The 25,256-nt window shown below is 39.4% G+C and overlaps 1 protein-coding gene across 1 annotated transcript in view; it reads left to right on the forward strand.

Annotated features, from left to right (window-relative positions):
- Nucleotides 1–25,256, forward strand: part of SCAI (suppressor of cancer cell invasion) — a 191,179-nt gene that overhangs the window by 96,454 nt on the left and 69,469 nt on the right. Inside the window, exons 4-6 of the mRNA XM_058302397.2 lie at nt 11,571–11,666; nt 12,189–12,275; nt 13,386–13,484. Coding sequence (XP_058158380.1) covers nt 11,571–11,666; nt 12,189–12,275; nt 13,386–13,484 — 282 coding nt within the window. The remainder of the gene's footprint in view (nt 1–11,570; nt 11,667–12,188; nt 12,276–13,385; nt 13,485–25,256) is intronic.

Consider the following 25,256-nt stretch of genomic DNA (forward strand, 5'->3'; position numbering starts at 1 on the left):
GCCTAATTTTTTGGTTAGAACATGTAGTACAAGTATTGAATAAGAGTCATGACAGTGGGCATCCTTTTCTTGTTTCAGATCTTAGAGGGAAAGCTTTAAGTATTTACCCACTGAGTATGATGATAACTGTGGATTTTTCCTATATGCCCTTTATCATGATGAGGAAGTTTCCTTCTATTCCTATTTTTCTAAATATCTTTATTAAGAAAGGATCCTGAATTTTGTCAATGCCTTTTCTGCATCAACTGAGTGATCAAGTGAATTTTTTCCTCCTTCAATTTGTTAATTGGTATGTTACATTAACTGATTTTCTTATGTTGGACCACCCTTACATACCTGGGAAAAAAACCATTTGGTCGTATGTATAATTCTTTTTTTTTTTTTTTTAAAGATTTTATTTATTTATTTATTTCTCTCCCCTTCCCCCCGACCCTGGTTGTCTGTTCTCTGTGTCTATTTGCTGCATCTTTGTCCACGTCATCCTGTGTCATTTCTCTGTGTGGGCTGCACCATTCCTGGGCAGGCTGCACTTTCTTTCCCGCTGGGCGGTTCTCCTTAGGGGGCGCACTCCTTGCGCATGGGGCTCCCCTGCGCGGGGGACACCCCTGCATGGCAGGGCACTCCTTGCACGCATCAGCACTGCGCATGGGCCAGCTCCACACGGGTCAAGGAAGCCCGGGGTTTGAACCACGGACCTCCCATGTGGTAGACGGACGCCCTAACCACTGGGCCAAGTCTGCCCCACCCCCCCCCGCCTTCAGTATTTTGGAAGAGTTGGAGCAGGATTGGTATTAATTCTTCTTGCAATGATTGGTAGAATTCACCTTTGAAGCCATCTAGGTCTGTGCTTTTTGGGGGGAGGTTTTTGATGACTGATTCAGTCTCTTCTAATTGTTCGGTTGAGAGCTTCTGTTTCTTCTGGAGTCATTGTAGGTTGTTCATATATTTCTAGGAATTTTGTCCGTTTCATCTAAGTTGTCTAATTTGTTGGCATACAATTGTTCATAGTATCCTCCTATAATCTTTTTTTATTTCTGTGGTATCAGTAGTAATGTCATCCTTCTCGTTTCTGATTTTATTTGCATCTTCTCCCTTTTTCTTTATCAGTCTACCTAAGCATTTGTCAATTTTACTGCTGTTTTCAAAGAACCAACTTTTGTTAATCTCTCTTTTTTTAAATAGCATTGTTTTCAAACATTTAAGTTAATTGTGCAATATAGAAAACTGAAAAATACAAGAAGCAAAGGACACAAAAGTCATACAGAATCACAAGTTTATGGTTTGATGTATCTGTCTAGGTCCTATGTGTGTATACTTACAACTGAGAATATATTTCTATGGTTGAGATCACACAGAATGTATCATGCTTCTTCACACATCATGAATATTTACCATATTTACCAATTCACAGTTCCAAAGCCATAAGGTATTGTGATAACCAAGAACACATGACATCAACTCAATTGGGAAAAAATATATTCCTGCCTTTCTTGGGAACAAACATTTCACAAGAGACAAAAATGGCAACAGGCCTCTATATATTGGCACAGTTACAAATACTGCATTCCTTTAATGCTTAATTTAAAATGAGAAATAAAGCAATAGAGTACAGTAAGTATAATGCTTCTAAGAGAATTCATTATCAGATTAATATTGAATTATTAGCAAGAATGTGTTTGCATTGAATTATTTAACAATGCTTCCCTGTGGTATAGCCAAGAGATGTACACTTACATCAGTGGTTAGAATCAAAATGGAAATAGGAACACATCTGCATCCATCCCTCCCATTGCACTTCTTCTGCCCCTCTACAGCCAATTTAATGAACAAAAATCCTGATACATACTCCAGAGGTTATTTTAACAATTCCATGTGAAAGATGCTCCTTTTCTATTCATTTAACAAAAAGATATTTATAAATAGAATTTTTAGTTCACCTATTCTACTTTTTATCATACGTTGTCACCTCACTATTTCTAAAAAGCTTAAATATGAAATAACCTTATCTACAATAAACACAGGTATTTTACAAATGCACATTCATTTTCAGCCTATTTGTGTCTTTGCATCTAAGATGAGTCTCCTATAAACAATATATAGTTTGATCATGTTTTTTAATCCATTCTGCCAACCTGTCATTTTTAATTAATTTTATTGATAAATATTAATAAAATATACAGTCCACCCAAGGTGTACGATCAGTTGTATTTGGTATTATCACATAGTTGTTCATTCATTACTTCAGTCATTATTAGAGCATTTTCATTATTCCAATATTAATAATAATGATAGAAAACAAAAACCAGACAAAAGTGCTCTACCCCTAATAATCACCTCTCAGTCCCAATATGCTTTCCCTGCTGTGCATAGCTGCTATTATTATACCATTACTCCTTTTTAAAATATATATTTAGCTGATTTTTTTAGTGTACCGTTTTGATTCCTTTCTTTCAGTTTCTCTATATTTTTTTTCTTACTTTGTAATTACCACAGAAATCGTAACCTCACAACAACCTTATTTTACTATTAATAGTACAAATCTTGTTTCAGAATCTATCTCTGTCTTTCTCACTTCCTATTTTTTCATTTCAGATTACATCTTTATACATTGTATGCCCACTAAAGTGGATTTTAAATATTATTTTACATATTTCATGTAGGGAGAAAATGTACTTGCAGGGGGAAAACTTGGCCCAATGGATAGGGCGTCTGCCTACCACATGGGAGTCCGTGGTTCAAACCCCGGGCCTCCTTGACCCATGTGGAGCTGGCCCATGCGCAGTGCTGATGCGCCCAAGGAGTGCCATGCCATGCAGGGGTGTCCCCTGCGTAGCGGTGAGGTTCCCTGTCAATTGTGCCACTTCAGTTCCTGGTCTCTGCTGCACTTCACCTTGACTCTCCCCTTTGTCTCTCTTTTGTTGAGTCATCATCTTGCTGTGTGTCTCACGCAGACTGGCTCACCGCACAGACACTCGGCTTGCTGCATGGGCACTTGGCTCACCATGCAGGCACTCAGCTCACCACGCAGGCACACTTTCTTGTCTTCTTTTTCACCAGGAGGCCCCAGGGATCAAACCCTGGTCCTCCCATATGGTAGGAGGAGGCCCTATCACTTGAGCCACATTCGCTTCCCTATATATTTTAATATATAAAGAACAACTCAGAGAAGTGGATTTGGCCCTATGGGTAGGGTGTCCGCCTACCATATGGAAGGTCCGCGGTTCAAACCCTGGGCCTCCTTGACCCACGTGACGCTGGCCCATGCGCAGTGCTGATGCACGTAAGGAGTTCCGTGCCACACAGGGGTGTCCCCCATGTAGGGGAGCCCCACGCGCAAGGAGTGCACCCCCTAAGGAGAGCCGCCCAGCAGGAAAGAAAGTGCAGCCTGCCCAGGAATGGCGCCGCACACATGGAAAGCTGACACAGCACGATGACGCAACAAAAAGAAACACAGGGAAGCAGACTTGGCCCAATGGATAGATAGGGCATCCGCCTACCACATGGGAGGTACACAGTTCAAACCCCGGGCCTCCTTGACCCGTGTAGAGCTGGCCCATGAGCAGTGCTGATGCGTGCAAGGAGTGCCGTGCTACGCAGGGGTGTTCCCTGCATAGGGGAGCCCTACGCACAAGGAGTGTACCCCGTAAGGAGAGCCGCCCAGCGCGAAAGTAAGTGCAACCTGCCCAGGAATGACACCGCACACATGGAGAGCTGACACAACAAGATGATGCAACAAAAAGAAACACAGATTCCCGGTGCCGCTGATAAGGATAGAAGTGGTCACAGAAGAACATACAGCAAATGAACACAGAGCAGGCAACTGGTGGGGGGCAGGGGAAGGGAAGAGAAATAAATTAAAAAATAAATCTTTAAAAAAAAAAAAGAAATGCAGATTCCTGGTGCCACTGATAAGGAGAGAAGGAGTCACAGAAGAACACACAGCAAATGGACACAGAGAGCAGACAACTGCGGAGTGGAGGGGAGAGAAATAAATCTTTTTTTAAAAAAAAGAACAACTCAAATTAATTCAATAATGTATTTTATTTGACGTAGTATATCCAAAATATTTTATTTCAACACATAAATCAATATAGAAAAATTCTTGGGATGTTTTACGTTCTTTTTTTCGTATTAACTCTTTGGAATATAGTGAATATTTTACATTTATATACATTTCAGTTCCTTTAGCACATTTGAAGTGCTCAGGAGCACAAGTGGCTAGTAGTTACTTGATTGCATAGAACAGGTTTGTAGTTAATGAGTTTATTTTTATTCTTTTCATTTTTTCAAAATAAGTTTTTAATTTTCTTTTAAATTATAAAAAGTTATTGAGAACAAAACAAAATAAATATAAATATATAGCTCAATGGATTATTGTCATGCAAACACCCTTATTACCACCATTCAGGTCAAGAGAGAGAACTTTGCCACCTTCCCAAGTGCCCTCCATATGCCCCAATACAAATCACAATGTTTTTCTCTTTTCTGCCATTTTGTAAACCAGCATTACACTACTCATAGGGAAAGCAGGACAAATGCTTGATTCCTTCCTTTTACTTAACAGTTTTCATGGTAATGAGTTTGCTCATCATCCTCCAAAGTTGACCATTAAAATTTGGGGGGTATTATTATAAAATTATAGATTTAAACACATGTGATGACTTTTAATCCATTATAACTATTTCTCTGTTGACTCTTTTTTTTTTTTTTAGATTTTTTTCCCTCTCCCCTTCCAATCCCCCCTTCCCCGTTTTCTGCTCTCTTGTGTCCATTTGATGTGTTCCTCTTGTGTCCGCTTGTATTCTCAGCAGCACTGGGAATCTGTGTCTCTTTTTGGTTGCATCATCTTGCTGTGCCAGCTCTCCATGTGTGCGGTACCACTCCTGGGCGGGCTGTGCTTTTCTCATGCAGGGTGGCTCAATGTAGCGTGCACCTCTTGAGCATGGGGCTCCTCTATGTGGGAGAAACCCCTACGTGGCACAGCACTCCTTACACATGGCAGCACTGCACAAGCGCCAGCTCACCACACAGGTCAGGAGGCCCTGGGTATTGAACCCTGGACCTCCCATATGGTAGGCAGATGCTCTATCCATTGAGCCACGTCCTCTTCCCTTTATTGACTCTTAATTTGTCCCATCTTTGGCTATGGGTAGTCTTTTCAAATTGGCTTTTGATCTTTTTTAGATAACCTTACATGTCTTTGATGGCTTTCTTGCAACTGGTATGACAAGATATTTCAACCTTATCTTTTACATTCCTTAGTCCATGTATTAGTCAGGGTTCTCTAGAGAAACAGAATCAGCTGGAGATATCTATCAATAGTATGAGATTTTGTAAGAGTCTCTCAGGTGACCGTGGGGATGCATAAGTCCAGGTTCTTCAGGCAGGTTACAACCCAGGGGCTCCGATGAAAGTCCAATGAAGGTCCTTGAGGAGTTTCTGGGAGACGTTGGGTGTCCAAAGACGAGCTGGGAAATTATCTCTGAATGCTGAAATCATTTCCCCTTTTAAGGCATTCAACTGATTGGATAAAGTGTCACTCATTGCAATGGCAATCTCCCTGATTAATGTAGATGTAATCAGCTATCTATGCAGTAAACTCACTGGTGACTAAACTCCATAAATGTCCTTAGAGTTAGCCTCGTGCTTACTTGACCAAACGATTGGGCACAGTTACCTGGCCTAGTTGACACATTAGCCTAACCATCACAGTCCAGATCTGTATTTAGCCATTTCTCCAAGAGGTCCAGGTTTCTTTTGGTTGGAAATGGTATTTTAACACACTTTCTAGGTACTCAGGATATTCACTTCTGTTGGGTTGATCATTGTTTCTTGGCATTTTCAGTGTTAGGAAATATTTATATGTTTTCATTGAGAAAAAATCAACTGTGAGTTCATATTGCTACTTAAAATTCAAGTTTACGACTACAGGTTTTTAATTTAATTTCTTTTTATTAACATCTATATTTTTTTCTTTCACAACAAGAATCCTGTTTCTCAGGGCCACAAAGGATGATACAATTAGACTCTCCCTTAATTCTCATTTGCTTTACCTGACATTCAGACAACTTTCTGAACCTCAGTTTATTGTGTTTATGTGTGAGTGTGAGTGTGTGCACATACATATCCTGGAGAAGCCAATCATTTAAGGACCAGACTGAGGAAAGAGATTGTGAGAACAGAAAGAGGAGAGAGTTATAAAATGGCAAGGAAATGGTGAAGAATGTGTGACATAAAGAGGGCTGATATGAGAAGAACTGAAAAGTGTTCATGGGACTTGGATTTAGGAATAGGCAGGCATCAATGATCGTAGCCAATTAAATTTAATAAAGATAGTGGGTTTATATAAGCTTGAAAGAAATTTCCTGAGTTTTGACACCTCAAAGTTACATTTGAAACATCTCTGAGAATCAGGTTTGATCATTTGTACTGTTCTCTCTACCTTGGTCTCTGGACATTTTTATAGAGTTGAATGAAAAATAGATTAATGTCATACTTTCACTTTTCTTTGAAGCCATGGAAAAAGAATTGTAGCAGCCAATTTACAACACAGGTACCTTTGCAAAATTTAACTTATAGAGTAATTCACAGAACCCCTTTTAATTTAATTGTACAAACCACTAATTTCCCATCTTTACTGACAGCAATAATGACCAAGTGATATAGTCAGAGTTTAAAACCAAACCAAGCTCTTTACAAAGTACCTTACTTGTAAACTCTAAAGCTCTTTACAGGGAAGTGGATGTGGCTCAAGTGATTGGGCTTCCGTCTACCAAATGTGGGGGTCTCAGGTCTGTTTCCTGGGGCTTCCTGGTGAAGGTGAGCTGGCCAGTGCCACAAAGAGCTGGCCCATGCTGCAAGATGATGCAAGAAAGAGACACAGAGGAAAGACAATGAGAGACACAACAAACCAGGAAGCTGAGGTGGCTCAAGTGACTGAATGCCTATTTTCCATGTCCGAGGTCCCAGGATCGGTTCCTGGTGCCTCATAAAGACAAGACAAGAAGAGAAGACAAGCAGACACAGAAGAACACACAGCAAATGGACACAGAGAGCAGGCAGCAAGCTCAGGCGTTTGGAGGGGAGGGGAGAATAAATTAAATAAAATAAAAAATAAATTGTAAAGCTCTTTACAAAGTTATCTTGACTTTATACTCTAATCATATTATAGTGGTTTGTACATTAGCTTCTATGATATGTCTCAGGAAAAAGGTGATCATATCCTTTAGCAAATTAAATTTAATTAAAATTTTAAAAGTATTTGAAAAACTGCTATCTTTATAGATTTTCTAAATTCTTTTTTTTTTTTTAAGATTTATTTATTTATTTCTCTCCCTTTCCCTCCTGTCCCGGTTGTCTGTTCTCTGTGTCTATTTGCTGCGTGTTCTTCTTTGTCCACTTCTATTGTTGTCAGTGGCACAGGAATCTGTGTTTCTTTTTGTTGCGTGGTCTTGTGTCAGTTCTCCTTGTGTGTGGCGCCATTCTTGGGCAGGCTGCACTTTCTTTTGCACTGGGCGGCTCTCCTTACGGGATGCACTCCTTGTGCATGGGGCTCCCCTTTGCGGGGACACCCCTGCGTGACATGGCACTCCTTGCGGGCATCAGCACTGCACGTGGGCCAGCTCCACACGGGTCAAGGAGGCCCGGGGTTTGAGCCGTGGACCTCCCATGTGGTAGATGGACGCCCTAACCACTGGGCCAAGTCTGCTTCTCTCTAAATTCTTTTGAGGAAAATAGTATAGATTTAGGCAACATTGTATGTAGTTTTAAATCAGAAAGTCTTCTTTATTTTAACTTTCTGACCAGTACGTTCAGCCCCGTGCAAAATTCTTTTCCTTTATAGCCCTTTCTACTGGAAACCTGAAATTGTATGGTCATGAAATAAAACATTGAGTTCTAATTTTTTCTCTTAACTTGATGTATAACTGGAGATTATTAAACTTACCAGTTTTGGAAACTCACAGAAATTTGCAGCAAGTGCTCGTTTTAAAATTTGCCTAGGGGAGCAGATATATCTCAAGTGATTGAGCAACTCCTTCCCAAGTACAAGGTACTGGGTTTGATCTCTGGTACCTCCGTAAAACAAACAAACAAACAAGAAAACCAACTTTCACTGAGGAGCAGATATAGCTCAGTGGTTGAGCACCTGCTTCCTACAAGGTCCCAGGTTCAATCCTCAGTCACATAATTTTTTTTAAAAAAGAAGGCTAAACAGTATCTTTAAAAAAGTATCCAAGAGTTCTTTCCACCAGCAGCTACTTAATAACAGTTATAAAGATTATAGGTGTAGCTTACATTTAGGAATATCTGATTAGCTCTTCCAAATCAACCTCTCACTACAAGATACACAAAGACATAAAACAGATGGAAACTTGCCTACATGTGGAAAAACTAGTATGCACAGTTAACTTTTTTCTGTAACTTGGAATGAAATTTCACTTATAATAATAGAAATGGATTTAAAAATGCAGTTGCTAACTTGTCATGCTGTCTGCTGGAAAATTTTCAGTAGGAAAACCTTTTTATTTCTTACCCATTGCCTTAGCACTTGGTACAGAAATGCAAATGTTCTTTTATTGTTTCCATTTATTGGAACTTACCTTTCTATCATTACCATATAATATTCAAGTTTATTAGTAAAAATATGTTTATTGTGGTATTTTTATCCTAGGGAAAAATTGGAAACATTATAAATGCCCATCAGGAAGGGATTATTTATATTAAATAAATTCGTTCATTATTATACACCAATAAATAATTTTTTAACTCTTGAGTGCATTGAAGAGGCCTCATTTATTCCTAGGTAAAAAAAGCAAGTTGCAGAACATTTTATACAGATAGTATGATCCCATTATGTGAAATAATAGAAAAATTCACATATGTGCTTAAATGTACATAGAAAATGCATTCTTTTTAAAAAATTAACATGGTAGCATATATGTATAACATAGCATTTCCCATTTTAACCACTTTCAATTATACAATTCAATAGTGTTAATTACATTCATAACATTGTACCACCATTACCATCATCCAGTACTAAAACTTTTTCATCATCTCAAACAGAAATTCTGTACCTTTTAAACATTAACTCTGTTCTCCACTCCCAGCCTCACCCCTTGTAGCCTCTAATCTTTCTCACTATGAATTTGCATATTCTAGGTATTTCATATAAATGGGATTGTACAATATTTGTTCTTTTGTGTCTGGTTTATTTCCAAAGTTCATCCATGTTTTAATATGTATTAGAACTCCAATCCTTTTTATAACTGGATAATATTCCATTGTATGTATATACTACATTTTGTTTATCAATTGATAGACACTTGGGTTGCTTCCATTTCTTGGCTGTTGTGAATAATGCTGCCATGAATTTTGTTGTACAGATATCTGTTCAAGTCCCACTTTCAGTTCTTTTAGGTATTTACTTACAAGTGTGATTACTGGATCATATGGTAATTATGTGTTCAACTTTTTGAGCAACTGTGAAACTGTTTTCCACAGTGTTTGCACCATTTTACTTCCCACCAACAATGCCCAAGGATCTGTATTTATATCTGCATCCTCATCAGCACTTTCCATTTTTTAATAATAGCCATTTTAGTAGGTGTGAAGAGGTGTATCATTGTGGTTATGATTTGCATTTCCCTAATGGTGCCAGGAGTTTTTCTGCCATTTTAAAGTTGACTTTTCCTTGACTTGATACACACCCAGTTGCAACTCTTACTGCCCCTTTAACTGTTTTCCGGCGCTCTAAGAAAGATGGTTCTTAGAACCATGCCTGTTCTTGCTAGTTGTTTAAAGATTCTCTGTGGGGATAGAACCTGGGGGCATCTCAGTCTGCCAACTTGGTTATGTTACTCTCGAAAATTTCCAGGAACTAGATTTGAGGTGAGAAGAAATAGAGTATTTTTCACTTCTTGCTTTGTACTTTTTTTTTTTGCTGTTATTATTTTTTTTATTCATTTTTTTAAAATATTACATTAAAAAATTTAATAGGCTTTTTGTTTTCCAAGAGACATATTATTTTCAAAGTTGAGTAAAAAGGATGGGAGAAAGGGATTCTTTGTAAAAATGGTAGCTTTAATTGCTTTCCCTCGATCCATGCCCTTGAGTTTCCCCCCTCTTCCACTCTCTCTTGAGATTTGCTTTGACCAGTGGGACAGTAGCAAACTTGATGCCAACAGGGATTTGGAAAGAAAAATGTACATTGTAGGCTGCCTTCTCTTTTCTGCTTTTGGGACCCTTGCAACTACCCTCCTGTGAACAAATCCAAGCTAGCCTCTTAAAAGATGAGAAACATATGTCCCAGCACCCTAGTCGCCAGCTATGCGACTCCTGGATGTTTTGACAAAGGCCATTGACCACCAGCTGTTTGGTGCATGAATGAGTCTGGCTGAGACCAGGAGAACTGCCCAGCTGAGCCCAGTTCAAATTGCCTGCCCAAAGAATCAGGAGCTATTAAATGGTTTTTATTGTACATTGCTGAGTTTTGGAGTGGTTTGTTACCCAATCTGTATAGGAGCCCTATCTTGGTCTTAGGTCAGTGGGAAAAGTGAAAATGCTGAACCATGTAACATCTCTTAAATATTCTCCTCAGACATGATATAGATAACTTACTATTACATTTCATTGGTCAAAGCAAGTTGCATAGCTTGGCCCCATGTTCATAGAGTAGGGGAGTATTTGTCTCTCAAAGGCATATACTGAAGTCACCAGGCCCAAGAACAGGCATGTATATATCTCTGAAAGGGAGCAGATAGAATGCTTTATAGTAACAATACCACCTACACATACATGTTTAGATATATTCCCTAAAGCAGCATTTTTCAAACTGCAGAGTTCTGAACTGATGATAAATATTTGGAAGTTACCACTGTATAGGTGAGCATGAATAAAATAATCTAAGGAGAGAGAAGAGAAAGACAAACCTCAGGGGAGAGGTTTCCACAAAGGAGACTAAGAATGAACTGAGAGGAAAAGGGAAAATTAGGAAAGGACATGTCCTTCAGCCTTCTTATAGAACTATTTCTTCTACAAAACTTCTTTTTCTCTCCCCTCCCCACCCCCAGTTGTCTGCTCTCTGTTTCCATGTGCTGTGTGTTCTTCTGTGACTGCTTCTCTCCTTATCTCCTTACCAGGAATCTGTGTTTCTTTTTGTTGCGTCATCTTCTTGTATCAGCTCTCTGTGTGTGCGGTGCCATTCTTGGACAGGCTGCACTTCCTTTCACACTGGGCGGCTCTCCTTACGGGGCGCACTCCTTGCGCGTGGGGCTCCCCTACATGGGGGACACTCCTGCGTGGCACGGCACTCCTTGCGCGCATCAGCACTGCACATGGGCTAGCTCCACACGGGTCAAGGAGGCCGGGGGTTTGAACCACAGACTTCCCATGTGGTAGGCAGATGCCCTATCCATTGGGCCAAGTCCGCTTCCCTGCTACAAAACTTCTAATTTTCTTTTTTAAGAAAGCCTGAATGTGTTTCAAAATCCATTGTTTTTACTATCACAAGATTTAATTTCCAAATAACAAGAGATTTAAAATTAATATATATTTCTTTGTTATTACAGAGATTTACCACAATATGGACAGAAACAGTGGCAGTCCTATTTTGGAAGAACTTTTGATGTTTACACCAAACTCTGGAAGTTCCAACAGCAACATAGGTAAAGGAATTTTACAGTTAAAGGAGATTTGTGAAGGACCCATTTTATATTAGTCATAGTTTTGACCTTTACTACTTCACTACTTTTCTCTTGGTTACTTTAAAATAATGTATTTCATCTTCCTGACCCATATGAAAACAAATGGATTTATTTTCCTGTTCATTTAAGGTTTTAAAATAGAGTGTTTTTACCTCATTTTTTAAGACATAAGCTTTATACAAAATGGTTCAGATTTAGTCATGGTAACATGAGTGGGATGATTCATGCTTTCAGTCCAAGAGTATTGTTTATTGGTCAAAGATAATGGGGGGATATTTCTTCTTTTTTATGTACATAGCTCAAAGGAGCTTCTTTTTATATTTATATTAAATAGCAAATACTTTTTAATTTAGTTGCAAGATTGTTCATTCCTGCATTTTGCTGAATTAGATGGTATTTTATCCTGTTGAGTTTATATACTTGACTTAATTTTTAAAATTTATACTGTCTTATTTTCTATTTCTTGTCTCCTGTATAAAACAGACAAGTCTTGGATAATCGATATGGCTTGAAGCGGTGGCAAATAGGTGAAATTGCTTCCAAGATTGGGCAGCTTTACTACCATTATTAGTAAGTGGATTGCACATGGAAAGAATAAAGAGTTCTCCTGATTATATTTAGCACAGCATGAAGGATCAGAAGTAGATAATCTGGCCACATCCTAGCAAGGAAAATGCTGAATTTAAAATGAAACCCTAATGGTTCAGATGACATTGATCAAGGCAACATCCTTCCATAATCACAGTTACATTATTTGCTTCAAAGGTTAGCCTTCCAAACAATTCATCTTATCAGACTTATTTCTGACTTAAAGGAGTTTGGTCTTGGTTTTAAATAAATGGTTTGTGCTAAATGGATTTATAGTTCTATTTTGATACCATGCAGAGACAAATCATAGCTTGTATTTCTGAATGAGTTTTGAGGACAGTACTTTAAAAACTCATACTATTTGGATATGTCTGAAAAGTAATAGGAGGTGGATAAGAATACTTTTGCTAACTGTTTAGAGCAATAACATCCATATAATCCCACCCATGTCTCATACAGAGCTCCTTTTAGTTTAATTTCACTATCATGAAGTAATACCAAGTATTCAATAAAGTGGCTTGAACTATTTATAATTTAAGAGGCAAAAAAATTCCTTTCTCTGCATAGATATCTTTCGTTTGGTGTGTCACCCCAAATTTCCACCATTAAAATCACTGTCTTTGTAGGATATTTTCTTAAAAAGACCTTAGTGAAACTAGACATGTTAAATAGGGAGCATAGCTCATCCTTATCCCCTGAAGATTAATATGGATTAGTTCATTTCTGAGTTCTGTGAGAAAAAGAAAGAAATAGAGCAAAGGATAAGTGACTATGTATGAATTTGAGAAAGGTCATGAAAGGTCTGGTCCAAGGTAGAAAAGATTTAACTGGATGGAATACTGTCTGAAAAGTCCCTTGGAGGAACAAGAATACTTTGTACTTTCAGTTGCCATCAAATAAGGCTTGGGAGCAAGGGGATTTTTTAAAAAAATCACCATTATTTTTATACATTTTGAGAGTGATTTGATTATTGCCCTGCAGATTCAAATTCCTTCCCCTCATGTAGAGGAGTAGAACAATGGATGCACAACTGTTTATCATGGTGAAGCATTGGAGACACTCAAATTTTAAATTAAATTTTTTTTCTCATAGCTTACGCACATCTGAGACCAGCTATCTGAATGAGGCTTTCTCCTTCTATTCTGCAATCAGACAAAGATCGTATTATTCTCAAGTCAATAAAGAGGACAGGTATGCACCTATTATGTTTTTAGAAAGGTGAGGAAAAAAGTCTTTAGTCTATGTGTAAAGTATGCAGAAAAGCACACATTTCTTTATAACTTTAATCCATTTAGCAAGCTTTATTGAATCTTTACTATGTACTAGGCCTCCTTGAGCATACAGAGGTACATAATTACCTAAAAGCAATAAATATTATAGATATTGTAACAGGTGTCATAATACCAGGACAGAGTCAGAGCATAGGAGAAGGTTGGGGTTATTTCTTCATTTCTTTTATGACTGTAATGTGGTTTTTAAGTTGAATAGCTCCACTGTTGAAAGGAAAAGGAATTGTATAGAATTCATTCATACCCAGTAGAAATCTTTGAGCACTTTTTATATATCTAGTCTGGCATTGTGGTAAATGCTTAGGCACGATTGGAAAAAGGAAAAGAAAAAAAGTGTGCTATTTCCCCTTCAGAAGCTAACTTGTTAGGAGGGTTACAGACATGTTTCAGCTGAGGGTAGAGTATAATGTTATTAATTTCAGATTAAGATGGAATTGTCAAAGAAATTAGCCTTCAAATTCTGTTCAGATAGGGTCTGACAGAGACAACAATTGCTTGCATTCCAAGAATTGTTGAGAGAGAGAGTTCAGTCAGACACAGAAGATCTGAATGTTCTCTCTATCTCCAGCAACAGAACTCACAGTTATAGTGAAAAGATTATACTCTCTCAGCAGTGAAAGAAAATATAGTTTTGACATGTTTTTTCAGAGAACACTTTGTAGTTAACTATCCTGAGCCCTCCAGCTAAGCAGAGACATTTTTTGGAAAGCCCCACTCTTGTAAATCCCCTTCCTTCCCTTGCACATCTTTTTGAAGCTTGTCTAGAGGAGTTTGCTTGATACAAAAGTCATGTAGATCCTGAATTCTACATTTTACCATTTGGTGCCTTTTTGTCATCACCTTGCTTCAGTCCTCTCAGTTTTTTTTTTTTTTTAAGCAGTTTTATTCACATACCATAAAATCCATCCAAAGTGAATGATCAGGGAATCGGATTTGGCTCAACTGATAGAGCATCCGCCTACCACATGGGAGATCCAGGGTTCAAACCCTAGGCCTCCTGACCCATGTGGTGAGCTGGCCCATGCACAGTGCTGATGTGTGCAAGGAGTGCCAGGCCACGCAGGGGTGTCCCCTGCATAGGGGAGCCCCACGCGCAAGGAGTGTGCCCTGTAAGGAGATCCGCCCAGTGCGAAAAATGCGCAGCCTCACCAGAAGTGGCGCTGCACACACGGGGAGCTGATGGCAGCAAGATGATGCAACAAAAAGAGACACAGATTCCTGGTGCTGCTGACAAGAATACAAGCGGACACAGAAGAACACACAGCAAACGGACACAGAGAGCAGATACTTGAGGGGGGGAGGCGGGGACAGGGAGGGGAGAGAAGTAAATAAAAGATAAATCTTTTTTAAAAAGCAAAGTGAATGATCAGTGGCTCTCAATATTTTCACAGAGTTGTGTATTCATTACCACGATCAATCTTAGAATATTTTCATTGCTCCAAGAAGAAAAACTTCACACCCTTTATACTCCCCTATTATTGAACTTAGCATTGATGTGCTGCCTTTGTTACAACTGGTGAAAGAATATTAACTATTACTTTTAACTATAGTCCATAGATTGCATTAGGTATATTTTTTCCCATAATAAACACCTTGTAATAGTGACATACATTTGTCCTAGTTCACGAAAGAACATTCTTATATTTGTACTTATAACCACAGTCATCATCTACAACAGGGTTGATTATGTTATACAGTCCCATGCTTCATCCTATAGCTTTCCTTCTAGTGACAAACACAGCCCTAAACTTCTTTCAACCACAAGCATGCCATTGATTCAGCACTCATAATAATGTGCTACCCATCACCTCTATCCATTTCCAAATATTTACGATCAACCTATATAGAAATTCTGTACAAATCAAGCATCAGCTCCCTGTTCCCTATCCCCACCTGTACCCTGAGGACCTGTATTCTAGATTCTGATTCTATGGGTTTGCTTATTCTAACTTTTTCAGTTCAGTCAGATCATACAATATTTGTCCTTTTGTGTCTAGCTGAACACAGTGTCCTCAAGGTTCATCCATGTTTTCCCATGATTCAGAACTTCATTCCTTTTTATAGCTGAATAATATTCAATTGTGTATATATACCAAATTTTGTTTATTCATGCATTGGGTTAATGGACACCTGGGTTGCTTCTATCTTTTGGCAATTGTGCATAATACCACTGTAATTATTAGTGTGCAAATGTTCATATCCCTGCTCTCAGTTCTTCTGAGTATTTGTCTAGTTGTGGGATTGCCAGATCATATGGCAGTTCTATACTTAGCTTCCTGAGGAACCACCAGACTATCTTCTATACTGGTTGTACCATTTTACATTTCCACCAGCAGTGAATAAGTGTTCCTGTTTCTCCACATCCTCTCCAATATTTGTAGTTTTCTGTTTAATAGAGGTCATTCTAGTAGTAGTGAGAAGGTATCTCATTGAGGTTTTGATTTGCCTTTCCCTAATAGCTAGTGATATTTAGCATCTTTCCATGTGCTTTTTAGCCATTTATATTTCCTCTTTGGAAAATTATTCAGTTCTTTTGCCCCTTTTTTAATTGAGTTGTTTGTCTTTTTATTGTCTAACTGTAGAATTTCTTTATATATTCTGGATATTAAGCCCTTATCAGATAGTTGGTTTCCAAATATTATCTCCCATTGAGGAGGCTGCCTTTGCAGGTTCTTGACAAAGTCCTTTGAAGTACAAAAGTATTTAATTTTGAGGGAGTCCCATTTATCTATTTTGTTGTTGTTGCTTGAGATTTGGGTGTAAATCTGAGAAAGCATTGCCTACCACAATATCATGAAGATGCTTCCCTACATTTTCTTCTAGGAGTTTTATGGTCCTGGCTCTTTTGTGCAGGTCTTAGATCCATTTTGAACTAAATTTTGTGAAAGGTGTGAGATATGGGTCCTCTTTCATTCTTTTAGCTATGGATATCCAGATCTCCCAGCACCATTTGTTGAAGAGATTGTTCTGTTACAGTTGAGTTTACTTGGCAGTCTTGTCAAAAATCAACTGACTATAGATGTAAGGGTGCATTTCTGAACTCTCATTCAATTCCATTGGTCAATATATCTGTCTTTATGCTGTTATGATACTGTTTTTGGCCACTGTAGCTTTGTATTTTGCTTTAAGTTTAGGAAGTGTGTGTCCTCTAACTTTGTTCTTCCTTTTAAAGATTTTTTAGCTATCTGAGTTCCCTTACCCTTAAATAAATTTGATGATTGCCTTTAACAGTCTGATATTGTTTATGAATTCCAAAAATTGATACTGGATTATGTTTGTAAAATGATTTGTTCCTTTGGGCATATTAGATTGTATTGGATTCAGAAGTTTCACTCTTACTTGATTAGGTTATTATTTAGGCTTTGATTAGGCCACATCAGTAGGACTTTGCATCCCTGCCCCTTTGGTGGGTGCGGACTCACAGCGAAAACAAGGCAGAGGAGTGTTGATCCTTGGAGCCACGTGAAGTAAATGCACAGAGAAGCAGATATGTGAGGAAAGAGACAAGCTTCATTAGACACAGCAGAGGCCCCAGGAGAGAGATGAGCCATTCTTCTGATAGTTTATAGCTGGCCTTGTGGAGAGAGCAGAGCAGCTGAGCCCAGGAGAAAGACTAGACTTATCCCAGCCTACAACTGATATTGGAAGAAGCTGGGACCGTGGACCTTGGAGAGGAAGAGAAAGAGGAAGCCTGAACCCTTGCAGACATCAACAGCCAACTTGCTCCAACACATGGTAACAGACTTTGGTGAGGAAAATAACTTACACTTCATGCCCTTGTGACTGGAAGCTTCTACCCCAAATAAATACCCTTTATATATGCCAACAGATTTCTAGTATTTTGTATTATCACCCCTTTGGCTGACTAATACATTGCCTTTTCCATTTCAGCACAGTAGGCTGTTGGATTTTGGTTGGGTATTGAATCCATACATTTTGGGTAGACTTGACATCTTAACAATATTTAGTCTTCTAATCCATGAACACAGAATATCCCTCTATTTATTTATGTCTTTGATTTCTTTTATCATTGTTTTGTTGTTTTCTCTGTACAGGTCCTGTACATCCTTGGTTAAATTATTTCTGACATTTGATTCTTTTAGTTGCTCTTGTGAATGGAATTTTTTCCTTGATTTCCTCCTCAGATTTCTCACTTTAAGTGTATAGAAACACTACTGATTTTCTTATGTTGATCTTGTATCCGGCCCATTTGCTGAATTTATTAGCTCTAGTAGCTTTGTTGTAAATTTTTTGGGACTTTCTAAATATATTATTGTGTCATCTGCAAATAGTGAAAATTTTAGTTCTTCCTTTCCAATATGGATGCCTTTTATTTCTTTTTCTTGCCTAATTGCTCTAGCTAGAACTTCTAGCACAATGTTGAATAACAGTGGTGACAGTGGGCATCTTTGACTTGTTCCACATCTTAGAGGAAAAGCTTTCGGTCTTACACCATTGAGTATGATGCTAACTGGCTTTTTCATATATGCCCTTATCATGTTGAGGAAATTTCCTTCTATTCCTACCTTTCAAAGTGTTTATATCAAGAGAAGATCCTGGGTTTTGTCAGAATGCTTTTTCTGTGTCAGTTGAGATATTCATGGGGTTTTTCCTCTTCGATTTTTTTTAAAAAGATTGATTTATTTATTTAATCCCCCCCGCCACCCCGGTTGTCTGTTCTTTGTGTCTATTTGCTGCGTCTTGTTTCTTTGTCCGCTTCTGTTGTCGTCAACAGCACGGGAAGTGTGGGCGGCGCCATTCCTGGGCAGGCTGCACTTTTCGTGCTGGGCGGCTCTCCTTATGGGGCATACTCCTTGCGTGTGGGGCTCCCCTACGCGGGGGACACCCCTGCGTGGCAGGGCACTCCTTGCGTGCATCAGCACTGCGCATGGGCCAGCTCCACACGGGTTGTAGACAGACACCCTAACCACTGGGCCAAGTTCATTTCCCTTGATTTGTTAATGTGGTATATTAGATTAATTGATTTTCTTATGTTGAACCACCCTTGCATACCTGGTATAAAACCCACTTGATCATGGTTTATAATTCTTTTTTTTTTTTTTTTTTAAAGATTTATTTATTTATTTAATTTCCCCCCCTCCCCTGGTTGTCTGTTCTTGGTGTCTATTTGCTGCGTCTTGTTTCTTTGTCCGCTTCCGTTGTCATCAGCGGCATGGAAAGTGTGGGCGGCGCCATTCCTGGGCAGGCTGCTCTTTCTTTTCACGCTGGGCGACTTTCCTCATGGGCACACTCCTTGCGCGTGGGGCTCCCCCACGCAGGGGACACCCTTGCGTGGCACGGCACTCCTTGCGCGCATCAGCGCTGCGCATGGCCAGCTCCACACGGGTCAAGGAGGCCTGGGGTTTGAACCGCGGACCTCCCATATGGTAGACGGACGCCCTAACCACTGGGCCAAAGTCCGTTTCCCTATAATTCTTTTAATGTGCAATTGGATTCGATTTTCAAGTATTTTGTTGAGAATTTTTCCATCTACATTCATTAGGGAAATTGGGTCTGTAATTGTCTTTTCTTATAGTATCTTCATGTGGCTTTGGTATTCAGGTGATGTTGTCTTCCTAAAATGAGTTAGGTAGTGTTCCCTTCTTTTCAATATTTTGAAAGAGTTTGAGCAGAGGATTGGTATTAATTCTTCTTTGAATGATTGGTAGAATACACCTGTGTTGAAGCCATCTGGTCCTGTTCTTTTCTTTCTTGGGAGGTTTTGATGACAGATTCAGTCTCTTTACTTGTGATTGGTTTGTTGAAGTCTTCTAATTTTTCTAGAGTCAGTGTAGATTGTTTGAGTTTTTATAGGAAATTGTACATTTCATCTAGGTTGTCCAATTTATGGGCATACAGTTGTTCATTATATCCTCTTACGATCTTTTTTATTTCTCTAGGGTCAGTAGTAATGTTCCTTCTCTCAGTTCTGATTTTTGTTTATGTGCATCTTCTCTCTTTTTGTCTTTGTCATTCTAGCTAAGGGTATGTCAGTTTTACTGATCTCAAAAAACCAACTTTTGGTTTAGTTTATTCTCCTGTTAACTCGTTCCTCCAGGTGTGCCTCTTAGCACTGCCTTTGCTGCATCCCATAAATATTAATATGTTGTGTTCTTGTTTTCATTTGCCTCAAGTTATTTATGAATTTCTCTTACTGTTTCTTCTTTGTCCCATTGATTAAGAGTCTTGTTGGGAAGCGAACTTGGCCCAGTGGTTAGGGCGTCCATCTACCACATGGGAGGTCCATGGTTCAAACCCTGGGCCTCCTTGACCCATGTAGAGCTGGCCCATGCACAGTGCTGATGCACCCAAGGAGTGCCATGCCACGCAGGGGTGTCCCCCGCAAAGGGGAACCCCACGCAGTAGGAGTGTACCCCATAAGGAGAGCTGCCCAGTGCAAAAGAAAGTTCAGCCTGCCCAGGAATGGTGCCACACACACAGAGCTGACACAAGATGATGCAACAAAAAGAAACATAGATTCCCGTGCCGCTGACAACAACAGAAGTGGACAAAGAAGAACGTGCAGCAGATAGACACAGAGAACAGACAACTGGAGCGGGGGTGGGGGGGTGGGGAGAGAAATAAATAAATAAATCTTTTTTTTTTTAAGTCTGTTGTTTAACCTCCAAATATTTGTTAATTTCCATTTCTCGATGTGTCATTGATTTCCACCTTCATTCCATTATAGTCAGAGGAAGTGCTTTGTATAATTTCAGTCTGTTTAAATGTATTGTTACTTATTTTGTGACTGAACATGTGATCTATCCTGAAGAAGAGTCTATGAACACTTGAGAAGAATGTATATCCTGCTGATTTGTGGTTTAAAGTTCTGTAAATGTCTGTTGGGTCTAGTTCATTTATCATTTTATTCAAGTTCTCTATTTCCTTACTGATTCTCTGACTATGTGTTCTATCTATTCATAAGAGTGATATATTGAGAAGCGGATTTGGCTCAATGGAGAGAGCGTCTGCCTACCACATGGGAGGTCCAGGGTTCAAACCTTGGGCCTCCTGACCCGTGTGATGAGCTGGCCCACGCAGTACTAATGCGTGCAAGGAGTGCTGTGCCACACAGGGGTGTCCCCCACATAGGGGAGAGCCCCATGCACAAGGAGTGTGCCCCATAAAGAGAGCTGCCCAGCACAAAAAAAGCACAGCTTACCCAGGAGTGGTGCCACACACACACAGAGCTGACGCAGCAAGATGACACAACAAAAAAAGACACAGATTCCTGGTGCCGCTGACAAGAATACAAGGGGACACAGAAGAACACACAGCGAATGGACACAGAGGGCAGACAACTGGGGAGGGGGGGTGGGGAAGCAGAGAGAAATAAATTAAAAAATTAAAAATCTTAAAAAAAGAAAAGTGATACATTGACATCTCCCACAATTATTGTAGAAACATGTATTTCCCTTCAGTTTTGCCACTGTTTGCTTCATGTATTTTGGGGCATTCTGGTTAGGTGCATAAATGTTTAATTGTCTTTTCTTATTTGTTAATTGTCCCTTTTATTAATATATAGTGTCCTTTTTTGTCTCTTATAACAGTTTAAAGTCTTTTTTGTCAGATATAAGAGCTACCGCAGCTCTTACTTTGTCACTGTTTGCATGGATTATTTTTTTTCCGACTATTCACTTTCAGCCATTTGTGTCCTTGGATTTAAGGTGAGCCTCAGTGTAAATAGCATAGAGATGGATTATGTTTTTTTATCCATTCTGCCATTGGTGCCTTTTGTTTGGGGAGTTTAATCCAATAACATTTAATGATATTACTGTGTAGGCAGTACTTACTTCAACCATTTTATCCTTTGATTTTTATATGACATATCTTATTTTTGTTTTTCTTTTTACCCTTTTAGTTACCCTTGCTGACTATCTTCATTTCTATACCCTCCTCCAAACCTCTATTTCCTGTCTTTTCTTTCAGGCTGTAGAGCTCTCCTGTAGCTTGTAGGACAATTCTTTTGTTGATAAACTCTCTCAGTTTCTGTTTATCTGTGAATATTTTAAACTCTCCCTCATTTTTGAAGGACAAATTTTTTACCCAGTAAAGAATTTTTGACTGGCAGGTTTTCTCTTACAGTACCTTCAATGTACCATACCACTGCCTTTTCACTTCCACAGTTTCTGATGAGAAATCTGCATTTAGTCTTCTAGTGTTTCTCTTGTACATGATGAATCACTTTTCTCTTTCTGCTTTCAGGATTCTCTCCTTATCTTTGGTGTTTGACTTTGTGGTCAGTATGTGTCTGTAGAAGGTGATTAGGATTTATTCAGTTGGAGTACGTTTCACTTATTTATTTATTTGTTTGTTTGTTTGTTTGTTTTTCTCCCCTTCTCCCCCCCCCCCAGGTTGTTGTCTGTTCTCTGTGTTTACTTGCTGCATCTTCTTTATCCACTTCTATTGTTGTCAGTTCTTTTTCTTGTGTCATCTTGTGTCAGCTCTCCATGTGGGTGGTGCCATTCCTGGGCAGGCTGCACTTTCTTTTTTGCTGGGCGGCTCTCCTTACGGGATGCACTCCTTGTGCATGGGGCTCCCCTACGCGGGGGACACCCCTGCATGGCACGGCACTTCTTGCACTCATCAGCACTGCACATGGGCCAGCTCCACTCGGGTCAAGGAGGCCCAGGGTTTGAACCATGGACCTCCCATGTGGTAGATGGACACCCTAACCACTGGGCCAAGTCAGCTTTCCACATTTCACTTCTTGAACTCATATATTTATGTCCTCCGTAAGTATTTTAGGAGGCATCAGGGATTGAACGTAAGACCTTGTACATGGAAAGCAGGCACTCAACCAACTGAGCTATATCTGCTCCCTCAAATATTCTTTATGACCCTCTTCCCTTCTCTTCTCCTTCCTGGATACCCATGATGCTTATATTTGGGCACTTTGTACAGTCGTTCAAATCCCTGAGACCCTGCTCAACTTTTCCTATTCTTTTCTCTATCTTCTGTCTGTAAGATTTCAGCTGTCATGTCTTACAGCCCTCTGGTTCTTTCCTCTGCCTGTTCAAATCTGCTGTTGTATGCTTCTAGTATATTTTTAATCTCTCTATTGTGTCTCTCATCCCTATAATTTTTTTTTTATATTTTCAAATTCTTATTTGTGCTCACACAAACTATTTCTTTAGCCACACTTTCTTTCATCTCCTTTAATTGATTTAGCAGATTTGTTTGAACATCTTTGATTTGTTGTTCCAAATTCTGCATCTCCTCCATGATTTAATTTATTCCTTAAACTGGGCCATGTCTTTCTGTTTCTTCATATGTTTTATAATTTTTTCTGTTATCTAGGCATCTGTGTATCTTGATGAATTTACTCTGGAGGTCAGTTTCCTTCTTCACTAGGTTTTTCTTGTTGAGATTGGTATATTAGTCTGCCAAAGGGGTAATGATGCAAAGTACCAGAAATCCTTTTATGAAGGGTATTTATTAGGGGTAAAAACTTACAGTTACAAGGCCTTAAAAAGTCCTACTCAATGTTTCTTTCTCACAAAGTCAGTTGCCACCTGTTGAAGCAAGGTGGTCTCTAGTCTCTTCTTCCTGGGCTGCTGCTTCCTCCTAAGGCTCCATGGGCTCAGCTTCTTCCCAATCTCAGCTGTAGGCTGGAATATGGTTTGTCTGTTTCTCAGGACTTCCTCTCTCTCAGCTACAGATTATCAGGTGACTGGCTTATCTCTCTCTGGGGCCCAGGATAAAAAATAACAAAGCTTTCTTTCTTCCTGTGTGTTTTCTTTCTTTCTTTTATTTTATTTTATTTTTTGAGTTACTGGGGGCTGGGAATTGAAGCTGGGACCTTGTATGTGAGGAAGCTGGTGCTCAACCACTGAGCAACATTAGCTCCCCTGAGTTGGTTTTTGTTTGTTTTTGCTTGTTATTTGTTTTTGTTTTTTCTAGGAGGCACTGGTAACTGAAACTGGCACCTCCCATGTGGGAAGCAGGTGCTCAACTGCTTGAGCCACATCTATTCCTCTGTGTGTCTTCTTGAGTGAGTGTCTGTTTATATCAGCCCACAGAGGGGGTGGGGACTCAACCTGAGCTACACCCCACTGACATAGCCCAATTATTAGCCACAAATTGATATCATCAAATAAACATAATCAGAAGCCCCTCACTGAATTTAGTACAACTGAAGGTTATCACATCCAGGGGCAGATATAGCTCAAGTAGTTGAACACACACCTCCCACATGGGAGGTTCCGGGTGACTCCTAAAGAAGACAGAGAAGCAAGGAGTAGACAATAAGCAAAATCAGTGAGAAGACAATGAACCAAAACAAGCAGACAATGATCTCAAACAACAAGCAGATAACATGCAAAAGAACCATCAGGGAGCTGATGTGTCTCAAGCAATTGAGCTCCTAATTCCTTCATGGAAGGCCCCAGGTTTGGTTCCCAGTGCCTCCTAAAGAAGAAAAACAGAGACAACAAGCAAAACAACACACATACAATGATTGGGAACAGTGAGCAAAAACAACGAGCAAACAGATGAAGTAGCCATCTCACGGCAGGGAGTGGGAATCAAAAGGTATAACACCCAGAGGAACAGACCAGTTCACAAACATAATCTTTCTTATTTTGGGATTCATAAATAATTTCAGACTGCCATAGTTGGTTTTGTGCTAAGGCTCTTCTTTCACCCTTAATTCAACTTATTCTTCCACCAATTCAGAATTTTCCTATCAAGACAGAGACAGGGACACACAAAGGGAAGTGCAGATCAGTTCCAAAGTACTCTGGGAGGAGGAAACCTGGAAGGTCTCCAAACTTCTCTTTGATGGCTTCCAGAATCTGTGATTTCCTGTCCTTCCCAACAGATGGTGTTCTTCAAACTTTTCCCTGCAGTCCTTAGGTGGTACTGTGCCTTTAATTCTCAACAGACTCCATCCCTGTTGAGGGCAGGGTTGGGGCTGGTTGAAATTGTAGTTGTCCACAGAGCCAGGACCTAGTTGTCTGAATTTACTAATCAAAAGCTGTGATTTGTGCTCACCCATATCGTCCCCTATGTCACCCCCTCCCCCATGTCCCCCTGCTCCTCCCCCCATTCTTGGGTCAGAAGACTTTTATTTCTAGCTAGGAGCTGAACCCCAAGGTGGCCTGCTGCAAGAGTGGTTGATGGAGCCCAGCCTCTGCAGTGTGGAGAGTTAGAGTTCTTTACCTCAGTTTATCAGTCTCTTCCTTCTGCTCTGCTCTGGATGGTGTACAGGGTTCTTTTGGCCTGCAGAACTCCCGAATTTTTATTTCAGACACTTCCTGGCTGTTAACTAGCTGCCCTGGAGGACGATCTCCAGGTTTTTCATTTTTTAAAAAGAATTCCAAAAGACAAAACAAAAAGCAAAGAAGAATATGTGCCCTGAAAAGCATAAAATATTTACTCTTACTTAGTGAAAAGGTTTGCCGATTCATGACTTAATAAATAAGCTTATAATCTGTGTTACACAGTTGTATAATCTGTGATGAATATTTATAGAACCTATTTTATTTTTATCACAAAATTAAAGGAATTAAGTTTAATTATATTTCAAGTACTTATTGACACTACTGTCCCTCATTGTTCTAATGATTTTCTTTCTGTTTTGAATTCTATTTTTGGCAGTGTGGTAGACTAAATAACCTAAAAAACTGTTACAACACCTAAAAATGCCAGATGAAAAAAAAAATGTATCATT

This window comes from Dasypus novemcinctus, chromosome 8 (genome assembly GCF_030445035.2).
Source record: "Dasypus novemcinctus isolate mDasNov1 chromosome 8, mDasNov1.1.hap2, whole genome shotgun sequence".
NCBI lineage: Eukaryota > Metazoa > Chordata > Mammalia > Cingulata > Dasypodidae > Dasypus > Dasypus novemcinctus.